Source organism: Morone saxatilis, unplaced genomic scaffold, assembly GCF_004916995.1.
Source record: "Morone saxatilis isolate NCDOM2014 unplaced genomic scaffold, NCSU_SB_2.0 Contig19, whole genome shotgun sequence".
Lineage (NCBI taxonomy): Eukaryota > Metazoa > Chordata > Actinopteri > Moronidae > Morone > Morone saxatilis.
Window position 1 is genome coordinate 6,191,954 of NW_023339751.1, and position 19,088 is coordinate 6,211,041.

The 19,088-nt window shown below is 41.0% G+C and overlaps 1 protein-coding gene across 1 annotated transcript in view; it reads right to left on the reverse strand.

Moving 5' to 3' along the window:
* Positions 1–3,235: 3,235 nt before the first annotated feature.
* tasp1 (taspase, threonine aspartase, 1) overlaps positions 3,236–19,088 on the reverse strand; it is a gene marked incomplete at its 5' end in the record, with an annotated part of 25,928 nt that continues 10,075 nt past the window's right edge. Inside the window, 4 exon segments of the mRNA XM_035663515.1 lie at positions 3,236–4,648; positions 12,033–12,106; positions 13,214–13,321; positions 15,099–15,209. Of these exon segments, the coding sequence (XP_035519408.1) occupies positions 4,556–4,648; positions 12,033–12,106; positions 13,214–13,321; positions 15,099–15,209 (386 nt within the window).

A 19,088-nucleotide genomic window follows, 5' to 3' on the forward strand; every position in this document is an offset into this window, starting at 1 on the left:
CCCCCCCCCCGTCCCCAATATCTCTTCTCCAGACAGGCTCCACGTGTCTTGTGAGCAGGCAATTACTCGTACACCCTGCTCACTTTTCATCTCTCGTTTCTTCTCCCCTCCCATACAAACACGAGCAAAACTTGATTCCTGTGCCAGGTAGGAATACAGAAACAAAGACTTAGAGGCCGAGCGAAACTGGTGTGAAAATGGATGAGAGGGCAGACATACTGTGGACCAGCGAGTACAGAAAGTGCAGAGAATAGCTGTTGCGTTGGCGGTGGGGCCTCATTGAGGCCTCACTTTTGTGTTACTATTTCCAGGACTCTACTCTGGTATGTTTCAAAGGATGCAAAGCACTATATTAGTGGTATATTGTCAAGGATCCGAAAGGGCTCATTAAGCATCACCAAGATATGATTGTTGGTATTTTGCCTCTATTTTTGTTATGAGAAGGAAATTATGTGCAATGTACTTACACTGTTTTAGACTAAGTTTGACAGGGCTGGTTCTGGGATTTCTCAGTAGATCTCCACACAAGGCCTAACTGTGGGAATAGAGAGGAGTTAAAAAGAAGAAGAAAGCAATGGAAACTTGGATGGATTCTTGAGAAGAAAAAGCTCAGCTGCTCTCCAACACTTAAAAAAATATATATATTTCAAGCTAAAACAAGTCCAGGTGGTTTGTTGTCTGTGCCGGAGCTCACTGCAAGGCTTCTGGTAGGTAAATAACCACAGTGCATGGTGGCAATAAGACATCTCTTTGTTTTGTGGTGTGGTGCAGATGTGGCAGAGCCATTTTTAGCCTCCTTCTCTCTCACTTTCTTTCGCTCACTCCCTCGCTCTGCTACTTTATGGGTGGTGTAGCACAATGCAGGAAGTGTCTGGGCCACAATACCACAGGGCCCTAACGGCACAGCAAACCTAATTAAAAGGTTTTTCTTTGGTCTTCTAATCTGGAATAGCTGACCTGGACGAGGAGGTTGCTTATCTGGTTGCCCTATCCCTCTCTCTCAACCTTCACCTCCAATGTTCTACCGGCAAAACAGGGGTGGGCTGCTGGCGGTCTCCCTGCCATAGGCTTGCATCTTTGGCACAACAAGTCAGGGGAGGAATGGGTGGTGGGGGCCGGGGGCAAATATGTGCCTGGGTGTACAGCTGAACAAACAGGTCAAGTAGCTGCGGAGCATCTGAGAGGGCAGGGTGCCTTACTTAACCCCTGCTGCCAGGACATCGCCGAGATGCTCTGCGGCCACACCATCTATGGCAGAACAATAGCAAAGCACGCAAAGCAAAGCACATGACCGATTTACTTGAACATAAAGTATCACCATGCAATTAACATCATCTTGTTAAACGGCCTGAGTGGCACCTGCCCCTGGCTCATGTCTAGTTCAAACCAAAGCTAAAATAACATGCACCCGCTCATAAATTCACACACACAAAGCTGTCGGACAAATGAGGACAACATAAGGAAAAAAAACCTGCTTTGCCCTCTTATAAAAGAGTTATTATATTCAGTCATGCTTTTCATTGAGCTAAACTTATGACTAATGTACCACCACATGTTTTATATGCTCTGCTAGCATCACATGCTAGTAGAAGTAATGCAAATTGACTTTTAAAGAGGCAGACTTTATTTAAAATCCAACACATCATTGACTAGACAAATAATATTTTGAGTCACCAGACACACATTTCGAGATCCTTGATTTCATTATGGGGAAATAAAAGAGGCAAACAGAGGCACAGTGAAATTCTGCACCGTGTCCTGAGAGGCTGGGGTAAATAAATCACTATGATACCACTGAACTGCTCAACTGTTGTGAACACGATAAGAGAGGATCGCTATGTACATAAAGGTGGGAGATGCCTGGCTCCTCTGAAGCGCCAGGGGTCAACTCCGGGCTGGTCTGACAAAGGCAGCCCCGAACGCTGTCTGATTTTAACCCTGTGTGTGCGAGTGTTGATGTGAGACACTGGCACAGAGGGGGCTGTAGCGGTGTCGAGGGGGTTGGTGGCCCTTAGGTGCTGAAGGAGGGGGGTCAGCGTGAGCAGGGAAGCTGCATGGCCGTGATTCACTGTGACAGCACTGCCTGGCATGTGAGGACAGCAGGCCAGGCGGGCAAGGCTGCTGCCTTTGATCTTTATTTGCTCTACCGTCTGTTTTGCATTTAAGAGCCTGGCTGAGCACGAGGCATTGGATACACCTTGAATGGCTCAGGACCCCGTCCACTTTTTAAAGACCCAGGATCCTTTTTCAAAGCAAAGGGGATCCAGGACAGAGCGGGATGATGTTTGAAGGGGCAGGTTCTGTGCTGAATAGAGCCGAGGGTCTCCCAGCAACACAGATTAGCTCTGATGAAAAGAGTGTGCTCCATAATAACACACAATCAAGCTAATGGAGAATGGTGTGAGTATGGGTGAGGGGCAAGGTAACATACATCTCTTTTTAGATGGACCCTCAAGATCAAACCGGGGTCAGGAGGCTGCGGGACAAAAACAAACATACACAGCACCTCCCATCCAACCTTCTGCTGCTCCTCCTGACCTGTCAAATACACTTTGCACGTCAGCGACGTCAAAAGACTGTGACATCTTACACCTGAGAGGCAAACCGGCTGGATATCATCAATACGTGGTCATGATGCACTGACAGGGAGGCATCTCTCTCTTCAAACGGTGAATATATTTATCCTCTTGAACATCTCTATTGCACATTCCTCTCAGACACTACAGTGGACACAGTCCAGAGCCAGCAGCTGGACTTTCCCTGGAGACTGATACAACCGATATAAATAAATGCACCCTTTAATAAGAGCCTTTAAAAGTGTATTTATGAGGAATCATACCAACACAACTCAGTAGGAAAAAAGTATTTTGAGAAATGCTGGAGAAATTTGTTATGTAATCTTTTTAAACCTTTTTAAATGTGAAAAAAACAAAAACAGAAACATCTTGTGTTTGTATGTGTGTGTGCATGGGTGTGGGAGGGACGCACGGCACACATCATCAAGGTTCCTTGACAAACACAGACTTCAGTATGCTAAAAGTCCTTCTGCAGAATTCTTTTTCCACTCCAGTTACTGTCCAGCATGTCATTTATTCCCAGACTATACATTTATGATATTTATGCTGTCTGTTAGGGCTTTCACAAACTGTTCTCCTCATAGCAATGTAAAAAAAGAAAAACTGAAGAATGTGTTTCATCACATGGATGTTAAACAGACTAAAGTTAGACCCAGAAATGTAATAACGTAGATTTTATTTACTTCTCGAGCACTGTGGAGAGCTGTGCACATATTACCATTTCAATAGCTTATACCATTTCATATTAGATGCATTTTCAAGTAAAGAATAAACAAGCTCTATTAAGGTTTTGTTGAGACTGTAATTCTTAGTAGTAACTGAGTGAAACAGCAAAACCAGAGAATCTGATTATCTAAACCAAAGTATCAATTTAGACCCTTACTCCTTTCAAGTACAATTCTCAACAGCACCATTTCATGGGCTCGATGCATACACATGAGTTTTTAGCTGTCCTTTTAGCAAGAAAATACATGTCTCTTTCAATCTGACTATAGAAATATAAATCAGGATTTTTAAATGAGGGCTAACAGTCATGTTTGGCGGTGGGGTCAAATGCTGCTACCTGAGCACTATATATATATATATGAATCAGCATCACTCTGGAAGTGCATAGCTTCCTGCTTCTTGATCAACTCTACGCCTGTGTAGTGGCTTACTGTAGATTTTGTACATGCAATAGCTATGTATTCACATTTCAAAACAATCAAAGCAAAGCATTCTATGGCTGAAATGGTTATAAAATTCATCATGATCTAAGATGCACGTTATGCTACATTATACAGTATTATGGAGGATTAATAACAATATGTGTGCATGAGTACATGGAAGTTGATCTGTACGTGTTAACACTGTAAATATATTTTTATCATTACTGTTCAACTCTCACAGCTATAAATGCTTCATTCATAACAAATATCTTGAGTAGCAGGCAGTCCACAAGGTGCAATCTGACATCTTTTTTTAAACTTGAAAAGTATTTCAAGAACAAAATAAGGTCTTGCATTTGAAATTCCTAAACGTTTGAAAATAGTCACATCTGTTCAGCAATACAAAACAACATGAACATCCACCCTGTTTTCCTAAATCATAGCTTATATACAAAAGGAAGGACGCCACTTTTAGTTGGAAAAGAGTAACAAAGAAAAAATGGTGCATCAAGGCAATGGTGCATCAAGTCTAATCCAGGTGACACTGTAGAGCTTGTGGGGGTAAATTGGCATAGAGTACATGCTGGAGGCAGACAGTGGCAAAGGGAAGTCCTGTAAGTGCACTAAGTAGAAGCTTACACCCTTCCCTCCTTCCTGGGCACCTGTTAAAACAGCTAAAGCTTATTACTTCTGGCATCACAAAGGTGGTGTAGGTGAGTGTGAGTGTGTGTGTGTGTGTGGTGTTGTGTGTGTGTGTGTGTGTGTTTTTGTGGGTGGAAGGGTTCGTATTGGAGTATTGCTGAAGAAGCCCAGAAGGAGGTCGAATGCGGCTCACTCCCCTCTGCTCATCAGTCGGCACACACCGCCCTCAATGGCCAAACACTGTCCAGGAACAGTCCCAGGTGGTAATCTGGATATGTGTGTCTGCAGACAACAAAAGAGGACAAACACACACACAATGAAACAAACACCCAGGGAAAGATATACACACCAAGGCAGGGCTACATGGGAAAAAGGAAATGCTAACAGGGTGTTGATCTCTTGGATTGCTGTAGAACATCTGGGGCCAGATGCATAAAACTCTGTGTAGATTCATGACTAAAACTGTATGTACAAAGGCAGAAATATGCAAACACATTTTCTCCGTCAGATTTACAAAGCCGCACATCTGGCTGATTCTGTAAAAAAAAAATCAGTGTGGAAACGAGCACGTACACACAAGGCTTCATTTCCATGCCCTGCTGTGTAGACTGCAAAATAACAAACAACTCTCAACTTATATCTCATGTCCATCTCATCATTTCACCCACATTTACCTCTGTGTGCCTGGTCTCAAGTATGCGGGAAGTGCGCACATTCTTACCATACCATTTTATGGGTGGGGAAGGGCCTACACAGGGTTTCGGTGCACACAAATCGTTTATACATCTGGCCCCTGGTTTTCACACCATAAGTAGAGAAAACATTAAACAATGACGGTATGAATTATACTGTAGACAATACATATTATACATGTACCAGGGATGGACGCCAACACAGTGTGTGGCTAAATTACGCTGTATTACACTGTGGCCAATGTTGAGCCAGGTTTAGCATTTTTAACAGACCCTGTGCTTTTTTAGTTACAGGTCTGTTCATTGGGACCCTCACAGTGGTGTAGGTTGCTGTATTAATGGAAAGGCTATATAACAATCATATTTCAAATAGTTAGTGCATAGCTGAGGGTTAAATGCATAACCATGGACCAGGATTCCTTTCCTGCACCCATGATGCACCTGCCTCTGTAAGACCACTAGTAAGCTACAGTAAAGAGGGAGGTCTTCCGTTGAGTCGAGTCTCTGCTGAGGTCAGTTTTGCAGTTCTAAATTTGAAGTTCCTTTAGCTCATTTTTCATCCAGGGTGATCTGGAACCAGGTACACTCCTGAGAAACCTTATGTTCAAACATGGTGTAATGCACAGTCCAGGACTGAAAGCACAACAACTGTTCAGGTTCTGATCAGGCAGACTGTTTCTCCAAATAAAGCTCCTTCAGGTTTCTATGTCAACAGTTAGGGTCCCCCAGAAGAAGTATACTCTCCAGGACCTTACTCAGAGGCTCCAGGATCAGGACTAGGACTAACTGGGAGACAGTATCAGGAGCCACTGTGCCTGACAACTCACAGCTGACAACACCATGAAGTTTTTGCTTGCTTGGTAAGCGCGGGGTTTAGCGTTAGAACAATGATATAATATAATTTAACTAATATCACAAAACGGGCGCCCTGGTATCTCACTTGGTGGAGCCACTTTCCTGTCACTCTTCAGCTGCTACTATCTAATAAAGGCAAGAAAACCCATAAAATAATCAAAATAATAATAATAATAATAATAATATCATAAATGAGGGTGATAAATACAATGCAACCAGCAATTCCAGTATCCAAGCACACACTACTACTGTTGCATCATGGGCATGTACCCCTGAAGTCCAAAGATGCCAACTGAGAGACAGAGTAAGTGGATGAAGGGAACAGACTGCTAGTGTTTTGTATTTGAACAGAGAGGAAGAGGAGGAGGGAAGGAGCAAACACAGCTGTGAAGTAGGGAGTGATACTTCAACCGGGGGATCAAAGGTGACCAACTTTCCCTGTGCCAATAACGGCTGTCATCCTCCTTCCTTCCTCTCTCTCTCCACGGAGGGTAACACTGGCTCCAGCCTTGGGGGGAAGAGTCCATCCACTTATTGACCAGGCCACTGAACTGGCCTGACATTACTCCTCCAGTCGCAGGAGCCTTCATCTCTACTGGACTTCTTTTTTGTGTAGGCTTGGACTATGGCCCCTGGTACCCCGAGGGCAACTGTCACTACAATGGGACAACAGCCAGACAGGGCCACGCACACATGGCAACACTCTCAGGAGCTATTATGCCTCCAGGACCCCTTTCTGGGTTCATCTTCTCCCCTTCATCTTTTAAAGATGAGGTTAAAGAAAGCCTTTGTTTAAACTGTTTTGAGTGAAGGTCCGTAGCTGAGTCATATAATGAACTAATGGTGACATGATAAATGTTTTCCTTTTGATGTTTGCCTGTCAGAGGGAAAGAGCTTTGCAATGTTCTTTTAAATTCCGACCACATTGAATACGCAGCTGAAAATACACTACTGGGCACAATTAGCGGCTAGCTGTATGACTTCATATATTATGCAAGAAAATTGTGTCTGAAACGAACACCAGTGTGGCCTGACCCTCACCCCTACACGCAACCTTGCACCATATGTTAAGCCCTTAATTTTTGTTTCAACCTGACAGAATGGACAACATGAGTGAGTATGCAGGAAGAGTAAAAAGCTTACTAAAGCAAACAAGTGAGTAATTACACCACCACAGTGTTAAGAGCGTTGCATGCCTTTCACAAGCTTCGGCGCTAGTTCATAAGTCCAGGTTACAGGAACACAGTTGTGAAGAAGTCACACAGCAGACGTCCTAACACTTCAGTGACATCAAGTGTGGTTTGCATCAGACAAACAACGCTGTAGCCTCATGTGTAAACACTAAATTACTAACTCACAAGAAGTAGTGGTGATTCAGCTGCATTAGCATTAGGCCTTTAATATAGTACCAAAGTAAAGCAGTTAGACTGAAATCTTGTTGTTGTGCTAATAGAGGGCAGTTATCCATCTATCATTCTTTCTTTGTTCAATATAGAATCCAAAATCAGAAAATGGATAAAACATTTGTTATTTTGTTATTCATTTGTGAATCCAACACAAAAAACAAATACTAATACTCGTAATTTTTATATTCAAGTCAAATATAGAAAATTTTGGAAAATTAAATTCGCTATTAATAGTTTATGTTTTGTTGCATACCATTTGATGTACCTGAATTACTTTGATACTGAAGAAATCTTAAAAACCAGATGACTCTCAGCCAAGTTCTGAAGCATTCCCATTCTTGTCCCAGTACACACAACCAATGAGTCACACCATGCTGCAAATGGGGAAATAAATTGTTTTTTATTTTCAATTCTTAATTAAATGAAATGACATAACTTAAAGGCAACTTTTGTCCATTTCAAAATAAGGGTAGCCAAAGAGTTATCATAACCATGTGTCATCTCTTTCACAATGTACCCTATCGTAACTTGTGTTCCAATTTGTTTAATGAATTCTAGCGGTGGAATCCATGTTTACAGAAGCAGCACAAACTACTTATAATGTCAGCGGGGTTTAGATAGACAGCCAAAAAAAAAAATGAAGACACGCAAACCTACAGTGAGCCTGTTGTCAAGCTTGATACCCAGTGACTGAAGTGACCACATAACAGGACTACGGCTGAGTCAAAACATAACGTAAAAGACACAGTTCCATTGTATCTGTCGGGGAAAAACAAAATTCTTTGGTGATATGAATGTGTTTAGGAGCTGAAGAAGCCACACATTAACACCACAGTGTAAGCCAAAGGATAAATTTAGCTCTATGACTATGCCGCTGTTTTTGTGTTGTGGTTTACACATTCTTTTCCTTTAAAATAAAGAAAAGCAAAAAACAATCATATGCTATTTATTCACCATGTGAGATGGATAATAAAAACAAAATGCACCATAATAAAAGACATTTGTTGTGTAATATACAAAGCAGACAATAACCAGGAGGCCTGAAATGCATGCCATTTGATTTTCTCTGGCCTTACACAATTTCGGGCAGCAAAGGCTTTATAGTGGTAATAATGTCCAGGAGGAGGGAATTAAGCCATGGTGGTGGTGCTGTGGACCCTACACTTCTCTTTCATCTGTCCAATCATGAGAAACAATAACACAATAGTCTAACTGTTTCAGAAGCGCCGCCACCGGCCTGTCAGTGCAGCTTTGTGTAGCTCTGTAAAACATGGCTTGATGTTCTGATGTCTTATCCAGTGCAAACACAGGTGAGTGTCTGAATAAAACCAGATGCTCTGCAGCACTGCTGCTTTATGGCTATTTTACAGTTTAATGTCAAAAGGATTAGGATACAGACTCAGCTTTCCCCAGAAATAACATCTGAAAAGTAAGAAAAAAAAAACCTAGAGGACCTGCCAGCAGAGCATCTGAAAAACTGGCCTGTCATCCAACACATTTTGGACTGAGCTGCAGCAACTGTCATTTGTCAGACAAAATATATACAGTACATACTGCACAAATCTGAGAAGTAAAACACTGTGTAAGAGAACTAGACTTTCGACAATATAAATCCAGTCTGACCTATGTCCTAAATACTCCAGCTACTGTGTACCAGCCCTTTCATGTTCTTATCACAGAAAAGCTGTAGAAGATGGACTCTGACTGGCCGGTTAGAAGTGCCCAGTGGGATGCTAATAGGAATGGGAGGAATGTCTGTACAATAGCAGCTGAGATTGTGGACCGCTCTGGCTCTATACACAATCTCTGCAACTCAGTTAAATTGGGGAAAATTATTCAGACAACCAATTTAGGTGCAATGGTAACACTAGTTCTTATCAAGTTTTCTTCAGCATGCATTATGATGACACAGTCGAGGGAGTCTTCGTTGTTATGTAGTGTCTGTCCTGCTCCAGCATCCCTCATAAGCGTTGTTCCCAGTGCTACAGTGCAAGGACAGTAGGACTAAAGTTACCAATATGATTTATCTCCACATGATCTGTATTGCACACTTTTGCCATTATGTTCTACTCAGTCAATGAGTCAGAACTTCACCAGTTTTGGTGTCCGCCATCAAGGCCATGGACATCCAGGTGCCAGCCCCTGGGCCTCCATGGCACACAGACTGGGTTTACAGGCAACAGACTTTTTAAACTTCACCAGATTGGAGAGAAAACAGAGGCTCTCTTATGGCATCCCCCTCAATAGACGATATGTTAGCAGTGAGTGGGTGGGTAACTCGGGCCCAGCTGGAAAGCAACGGGTGAAAGCTTGTTTTGCATGAAGGACAGAACGGCCCCTTTCTCGTGTGCCTTTCTCTGTGATGCAGATGGTGAGAGCCACAGAGGCACATGGGAGCTCCGTAACCTCGGTCCCACAACTAGCTGCTCACTCTCAGTGGTGTGTAGCAGTAGCAGTAACAGTAGCAGTGTGAGGTTTGGTGGAGCAGCTGTGTTCTTGGCAGCACTCTCCAATATCACTGTGTCACCAACGGCCCGTCGAGAGGAAGTGGATACCATTTCCCAGGAGACCCAGAAACCACTACCGACAGATGATATTCCTGGATCAGCACCCACTGAACACATTAATGTCATACAGGACATCTTGCATGAAGAAATTAATGAAGTGAAGCTGAGCGACTGGTTGACCACAACTCTGACCACAAATGCGCTCACTTGAATGTTTCTGTGGTGCCCAGACCGAGGATGTTTCTGCAGTTTAAATTTCAAGGTACAGCCTGTAAGTGCTAAAGACTCCTGTTCCTAAATAGTTCTTTGCGCTGCTTCAAAATCTGTGGACAGTGCAGCTTGAGCCACAGTGGCAAAGAGAACATGTGAAACAGTAGAAGACGACTGTTTCTGAGTCATTGTCAGATGACAGTGACACAATAACAGTAGGGACATTTTGGAGAAATTGTTATCATAGGCTTGTGCCTGCTATATGCCAACAGTAATACCACTCTCTGCTAATGCCTGCTTCTATAAATATATTATGTAACAATGTCAACACAACTCGCTAGCTTGAGCAAATGTAAAAAAAAAAAAGCAATGTTTGGTGATTTAAAGTGTCCCTGAACAGCACACAGTTCGCTGTGTTCTGCTCACCTCTTTACGTTGGCACAGGCGTGAAAGGGAAGCTTGCATGCTCACATTCCACCACAAAGCCCAATACACAGAGCACATCTGACAAATATGCAGATTGATACTGATATCCCCAGTGGTGCATGACTTTCAGTAAACTTTATGATACTTTAGGACCAAGTAGAGCCAGAGAGGGGTAGTGACGAGAGAGATAGACCAAGAGACAGGGGAAAGGATTGGGGGGGGGGGGGGGGGGGGGGGGGGGGCAAACACTTTGAAATCTAAGCCAGGCTTGAACAACAGTGCCCTCTCTTTATACAGAGTGACAGAGATACATTAGCCAAACAAATCAGTCTGAGCTGAGACTCCATTTAGAGCCAGGATACCAGAGCATTAAGATATGTTGCTTAAGAAGTCACACTGACTGATTCAAGTGACACAATTTGTGTACTTAGGAATTTTGTCTCCACAGCCTCCACAGAGCTGACCTCAAGCATTCATGATGTATGTACCCATTTTTCACAAAACTGTAAATGTCATGTCTACTTAAAAGAGTTCTGCAAAGATTTTTAGTCCCATAATCCGAAGGTCAAGGTCACCAGCAGACTACATACCAAAGACAGCAACTAACACAGCTGAAGGAGAAGGAAAGGGACATAGACAGCTATCTAAATCTCTTCGGTAAATAAAGAATCGTAATAAAAGCTGTAACCCAAATTCGCCCCAGGTGTAACACATAGATCAACATGAAATCTGACTTGTGCTATGAATCAAGTTTAGAAGTAGAATAAGAAGAATTACAACAAACCTGTCTTTTAAATAAATGAACTATGGTTGCATATATCTTTTGGGGGATATTTTTGCTACTTGACCACTTTCATGCTACATGTTAGGTACATGAAGGTACATGTGAAGTATACAAGAGTAAATCAAATAAACAGTCCTGTTTTGTGTGATCTGACTTCCTGCCTCTGAGATTCACTAAGTGCAGCTCATTAAAGTATACTCCTTTTTTGATATTGTGCTCAGCAGTCTCCTTGAATCCCCAAATTACTTCCCAGTTCACTGTTAATGTGAAAGTACAAAAATGACAACTAATATACAAATGGATAGTATATCAGTCATAGTTTTGATACTGGTCTAGATAAAAATTACATTTATTGCCAGTGAGACCAGTGAGTTGACAATATGTCACATATTCTACTACGAGTGATATTTCTGCAGTCTGGCAGACAAATCTGCTACATTACTTAAACATAGTTTGTTTTAAATATGTTTTTCTTTTTAACATTATTTACCCTGGTGATGTAAAACTAACTTCATAAAGGTCAAATCTATGGCTATGAACTACAAGTCAAAAAGGGAGACAAACAATAGCTTATAAATTATGTAAAGATCAGATTAAATTTCAAGGCACTGGCACTGGTCAGTGATAAATAAGTATTATACAGTACATTTAATGAACTACAGCCTAAATCCATGCCTGTTATGTAAGGTTTTGTTACATAAGGATTGTTATAGTCCTAAATAACCAAAGTGTATTTAAAAACTCTTTGCAAGACATTTTGCTTGTCAAGCTAACAGGGAAACTCACCTTTGCTTTGCTATCTTGGGCAGACATGTAGCCAACACACATGCTCTCTGTGGTGTGACTCCATAGGAACTCCACTGTGAAAAATACACAGATAAAAAAGGTTCAATACAGATTGAACAGGAGAAAACCAATTAACATAAATACACAGTTATATAAATATAGTAGTATAAATTTAAAAAAGCATGTGGACAGAGTGAAGGTGTGGGCGAGAGCTACTAAAGTAATTTCACAAAATGACCAGAAACCTACAGTATTTCCATCTGCTAGAGGAAAAAGTTTGGCAGGTGACTCAGCGTGGTAAACTGCAGTAAACTCTGAACATGCCCATTATCATGAAAATATATGACCCTGCAGTTGTGACATAACTGCAGGGGAAGGTAGAACTTCTGAGTTTGAGTAGAAACTCAATTACAGAAACCAAAGGATGTGGTTGACACACTGTTTATTCTTGTAAATCAACACAGAGCCTTCTGCAGTCCACAGTAATCTGTAATCTGAGGTAGTTCACAATCTGCACAAGGGCTATGGTCCATAAACAGCATCAATCAGGGCCTGTACATCACTGAGTAAGTGATACTTTGGATCATTACATTATTCAAGATGACATAATGTTTAATATAAATAGCACTTCACTAGTCATTTGCCATCATGGTTATTTTGAATTCAAGATGTAACCCTTTCCTATAATGGAGAAACATGTGCTCTGCTCCATCAGTGAATTTGAACTCATCAATTGGAACTGACTATACATGGTGTTAAAATCAACACAAAGGGCAAAGGTCAACATTAAACCCAGTAGAAAGTCATGTGGCCTCAACTTTGGACAGATTGAGTTAAATTGTGTAGCTTTGCCAAAGGAAGGATCATTTTCAGGTAGAAAAACCAGATCCACCAATACAATCAGCCAAACTGGGCAGTATTTAGAGGGCCTCCACTTGTCTGAAGATTAGCAGTTGATTCCATTGTGGGAGGTCTGAGTTTGAATTTGAGATGAAGGGTGTGAAACCACAGCCTGATTGTGCAAGTTAAAAGACAGACCACCCGCTAGGAAAGCCATAGTTCCTCCTCCCCCCTCTATCTGATGATGGATTTTTAAATATTAACAGCCAAATCATTTGTCTATCATAAGTTGTGGTGTGGATGTTTGAGTGTGATCAGGCTTGAAATGATTAACGTCTTACCCAGTATACCCTGAATATTTTGCGACGGTGGAGCTTCCACACATCTGCAGCAGCGCAAGACGATTACTCCACCCAGAACACGATCTTCGCTGGCCAGAAAGGGTGAGCCTGGACAGAGAAAGAAAATACCACACTTCAGATGACTAAACGAGGCATAAACGTGGTAAAGATGACAAGTTTCTCCTCAATCAGCAAAGCTTCTTGTGTTCTTTTAGTTCACCGCTCTGACACATCGGACCAAGGATAACACATCAAAAGACCAGACAAAACACAACGCTTTTAATTAAATTACGGTGATCTATGAGAAAGAAATCCATTCCATTCAAGTTGTTTGCCTTTCTGGCCAAGTTAAACAACTGAAAGCAATTATTCTGTCCTGATGTATTTATTTTATTTAGCAGACTGTTCAGTAAAAAATATTTCACTCCATTTGAATGGACAGGTTTGTAGCACATAAGAGGCTAATGACAGGTAGTGTCATTTTCACCCCACACTGTATGCACTCCTGTAAAACAATATTTCATTGGAAGAAAAACATCCAGCTACCTAACTCTCAAAGACCTCTGTGCTCACAGTCAGAAAACAAACAGAAAAATGTAATGTGTGGTATGAGAATTTCTTTGCTCTCTGATTAAACTTCAAAAGAGGCAAACTTGAATGAGGTGAAAAAACTTGGATTGGCTGATTTGTGTGGGGCAATAAATGGGAAAGAACTAACTATAAACAGCTACAGCACGTCTTGAAATGTCTCAAGTAAAAGAAAAAAACAGGACCAATTGGTGCATTTGATGAAAATATTGTTTTGTCTGCATGCCATTGTTTCTTTGTTGCATTTCACACTAATTTTGGTTCCATGTTGTAATGTTTCCTTCACTCTATAAAACACTTTTTTTTTAGTGTAGCTTGAACAACATTCACATAAAATCACGGTATTTGTTCTACATTTTAAAAAAAGCTCTTTAATTTCTTTTGTTAAACATTCCATAATAGCTCTGACATCTTTGCATGTTGTAAACATGAGAGCAGTTCAATTATTGCCTTAATGTTCACTATTATTTTACCCATAATAAAAGAAGAATAAATTAATGGGATTAAGTTACACTGGAGTATGGATATTTGTGTGTGTGTGTCTATTTATATAATGAGAGTTACTGTATTTCACAAAAACATCTAAAAATACTAATGGTAATGGTGTTGTCATTAAAGATCTATTTAGAGAACCTGACAAATGTATCATGGTAGTTGAGTGAGAGGCCTCCACATCACAGAGACGCTCATCATCGCTCTTTCCAAGGCAGGATTTATGGAGCTTTGTTTAACTTAATGTGCATCTTGAAAGGAAACAACAGAAGAATTAACTTCAAATTGACTTCATCCAGCCCGTCCAAACGGCTCGGTGTTACAGATGTCCATGTCAAAGCCAAACTGGGACGGACTTCTAAAGAAGGCCAAAACAAGGCAGAAACCACCACATGTTTCCACATGTCCTTTCTTCCTGTGCTCTGTCTTCTCTGAGCTATCCCAGTGGTCATTCACAGGCGAAGCAAACACAGTTAACAAGAATTTCTAAAACTGACCACTTCTGAGAATATGGCAAAAAAATTACATCTTCACATGAACTTTGAACAATTATGTCTTCCAAAATTGTCTGTGGCTGTCAGCTATGATGTGCGGAACATTTGAAGGTCCTGTTTAAACAGTGAAAACGATCCATAAATCAAAAAAGCTGTCTGTTCTGATTCTATTATTTCCAATGTTTCCAGTTGTTAGCTCATTCCTTTTGTTATGCAACATCTGTTTGTTAGTTTAATTCTCTTTGTGCATAATTGTACAAATCTGTGTGTATGGAAAGTAGGGGGAATCAGGTTACATGTGGGTGACTCACTGATGAACTTGTTTTGCATAGCCTCCAGCAGTGCTTGGTGGGCATCTTCAGACTGCATGGCAGCAGAGCATTCCCGTGCCAGCATGGTGCGAATCAGATGCTCTCCACAGCCTGGCAAAAGACACAGACACAGCTGAACCTGTATCATTAACTTGCGTTAACTCAGTTCTCTGTTGGACTCATGCATGCTTCAATCAGAATCACACAAGTTATCCAGTGAGTTAACTTTGAGAGAGTTGTAGCACACGTAGAACGAACAACTTACGCACAAGAATCCAGGGCAGATTAAAAAAATCAGACTTTTAAAACATTAGATGTGTATGGTTTTAATTACATCTTGATATTTCACATCTTGATGTTTGAGTGAATTTTAAAGAGATCAGTATGTAAGAGATCAAGAGTGTTTCTTGATTACTGTTTGTAATAATATGCTTTGATATTCAAACCCTGTTAAAAAAAATCTAATTTTTCCAATATATGTAATACAGTAATATTACTCTAATAATATGCTTTGATATTCAAACCCAAATTTTTCCAATATATGTGGTACGTAATGGAAAATATTCAAAAATTAAAGGATTCGCTTATGTTAGCTCTTACAAAAGATTTAGTGCTACTGCAGTCATTTTGGCAACTTTAAGCTTTGTTATTTCAGGTAAAGATGAAAAAAGGTATAGCGGCTGCCAAGTACAGCTGCCTTGCTCAAGGGCACACTGACAGTAATGGCTGAAGGAGGGTTTGTGTTTCTCGTTCAGTTTCCCCTGCCCAGATTCCCAGCTGGTCTGGGAATTTGAAACAGCAACCACCCAGTAGTAATTCCACTTCTGTAAACTCTGTGCTCTAGTTGGCTCACTGCAGTATGTGCATACATGCTTGCAACATGTATCACCATTACACATTTCTGAATCAATTTAATGTTAATAGGTTTTAAATGTACGTTACCATGATGCATTTTTAGAAACATGATTTTCCCAGATAGGCTTACATGGCCTAAAATAATTTTTATTGGATTTTTTTATTAGACCACTGACTAACAGTGTTGAAGTAAGAAACAGTTATAGGTACACATAAGTGACTGCATGGCAAATGTAAAACTAAAAATTATATCGGTGAAGGCTGTGACACACTTTTACAGTCTACAGTAGCAGAAGAAAAACACTAGGTAGGTATGCTGAGTTGTGTGTGCACATTTTATTCATGCTAAAACCTAATCCTCTGAATTTATTCAAATAAAATCAGAAATGCCAGCAGGGTGTGCTCCAGTTGGCTTCAATTAATTGCAGCATGTGGTATATAGAAAAATCCAGGGACAGAAACCAAGCATTTTGTTAAGCATTCAAGCAAATCAGGAACCATAAAAAGCATGGGCAGCCTGTACAAATGTATCACCTTCCCCTCTACCATTTCCAAGTCAAAACATAGCAGGTGTTCTTTTTTATATCTTAGATAATATGCTACTTACTGCTTAAATGACTAACAGTAAAACCAATACCTTGTTGTTGCTGAGGAAAAGACAGATATTGAATACATGCTGCATGCTTACAATATGATCTTTCTCAAATTTAAAGTCTGCCCGTACTCAGGAAAAAGCCAAGAAATCTAAAAGTGAAAACAAAACACATCTGCAAAAGCTCCTGTGAAAACTCATAAAAACTTAAGAATATAGCCTGTTGTTTCTGTAAACACAAATGAAGGCCCCATAAAATATCAGGTAACTACAACAAAACTGGATGCAGGTCGGTAACTGTGGAGACCAGATGCCTGGAGCAATTTGAAGTTCTTTTTTAAGAAGAGAAGAACGTCAGATTGGCCAGGTACTGTGCCTTTTGTAACATGTTTACAATAAACTGCTCAGTCCCAGGGGACCTGAATAATATGGCGGCACAAACACGGTTGAAGTGCAGAAAGAATCCCAGACTGAGGCTTCGACTTAACAAAAGTTCGTGAGCTGTTCTCTCACAGGCCACAGTAAGGTGAAGCAGTCGACGCATATAAAAAACAAAGAGCCACAAGAGCCGCAAATTACAAAACAAACGAGAATGGGGGGGGTGGGAGGGAGGGTCGATGGGCAGAGTGGTGGTCAGGTGAAGGGAAGAAAGAGTGACATATAGGCTGAGGATCATACTCCTCGTGTCAGAACGAAAATGACTGTTTTTCTGTTTCTTTTGATCGGAATGCCTTTCATGTTAGGAAATTAAAAACAGGTGTTGTACTGGAACACACATTATGCGCTCCATACCCGCAAGGACATCAAAGGCAAAGCCACAATACAGGAAATCAGGACGAGGTGAAAATACATAGAGAGCAAATATCTAGACTTCATCTACTGGGATGATTTATGAACAGTAGACTGTTACCAACATAGGGGTCTTATACTGCTTGTTTAATGCAATAAATACACAATACTTCAGTTGAAATGGGCCAGACTACTTATCACCTTTAAGCTGCAGACTACAAGTAAGAGACAGACCTTTAATACCAAACTAGCATCTTGTGTGATAGATATATCTCTACAGCACCCAGTCCATACTACAAAGCATGGGTACGCAAGTGTTATCTAAAAAAGGGACGTGTTTACATTTTTTGTTTCAATAAAATGTGCCAGAGAATTTCTGTGTTATTTTTCTGGGCCTTATAGATAGCTATATAGGACCTTGCAGAACTGTTATGATTACAGTACAAAGTCCCGAGAACTGTTTACATAAAATAATAGATATAATTGTTTTGGTTGTTATACTACCCTACATTTCTCACTGATTGCTGGGGATCATATATTCTGACAAGCTTTAGCGGTGCAAAATGCTAGCTATCTCAATGGTCCAACTACATCTGACTCTAGCTTCAGCCTGTCTGATCAAATCAGCTCATCTGCACTGAGATGCATTAGGCCGCAGATCCACATCGAAAGGTTTTAATGTTCCCCAGAAGCTATGTCGCAGACGTCTACACATCTTGAAGCAGTGGGGTAATATTCAAAACCATGCAGCCCACAACCAGAAATGTTGCTTCCAGCTAAAAGAGGCATGCACTCTCAGTTTTGAAAAACACTGAGGCACGGTTGTATACGTTGTATAAATATGTTCAAGAGGAATGCAACTTGTTATTAAAATGGCAGATTGGACCTGAAAGGGAAGGATGTCTTTGTTCAGTAGACTCTCTGTATTAGTTAAGTGGTTCAGGAGACACCCTCCCTGCTCCTGTGTGTGCTGACAGCAGAAGATGAGCAGGGGCCATTTCTCTACATGCAAATTTGTAAAGGCTCAAACAATTTAACCACAACATTCACATGGTTCTTGTTGCCAGCAGTGGAGAGAAAAGTTAACTTTCACTAGACAGGTTGGTGCAATGAAGGCCAGGGTTTAGTCAAAAACACACTTTTTTCTCTGCGGTGTGTATCCTTGTCCTTCTCTCCATCCTCCTCTTAATCATCCTTACACTTGTGATTCCACCCACCTGAGACTGAGGGAAAGATGAGTTTTAACTGACTGCAATAAAAATAGGCGGGGAATGCAGTTTGTTTAGATCAGACCTACTGTCACACATAGGGCCAAAGATTTTAAAAGCTAAGTTTGCCCAAAGCACGCGAAAGCATATTTTCTCACTTACCACTTTTAATGGTTTTCGTCCAATAATCTGACAACTTTCTATTGTTACTCGGAATTACGTTTCCATTTAAGTTGTTCTGCACAATAATCGTCAAGTCATTTAAAATTACTGTCTTGCAGGGACTTTATTCTCTAATGTAGTATTTGCCTATCTATCTATCATTGAATATACACCATTCAGCCGGGGCACCCTGGTGGTCATAATGTTATGCAGCCCCATACTAACAAACTGTGATGCACTGTGTGTTCTGACACCTTTCTATCAGAATACATCAGAACCAGCCAGCCTTCTCTCCACATCAATGACTGTCATGTGACCACATCAATGACCCTTGGTCGCCCATGACCCTGTCGCCAGTTCACCTCTTTTCCTTCCTTGGAGCAC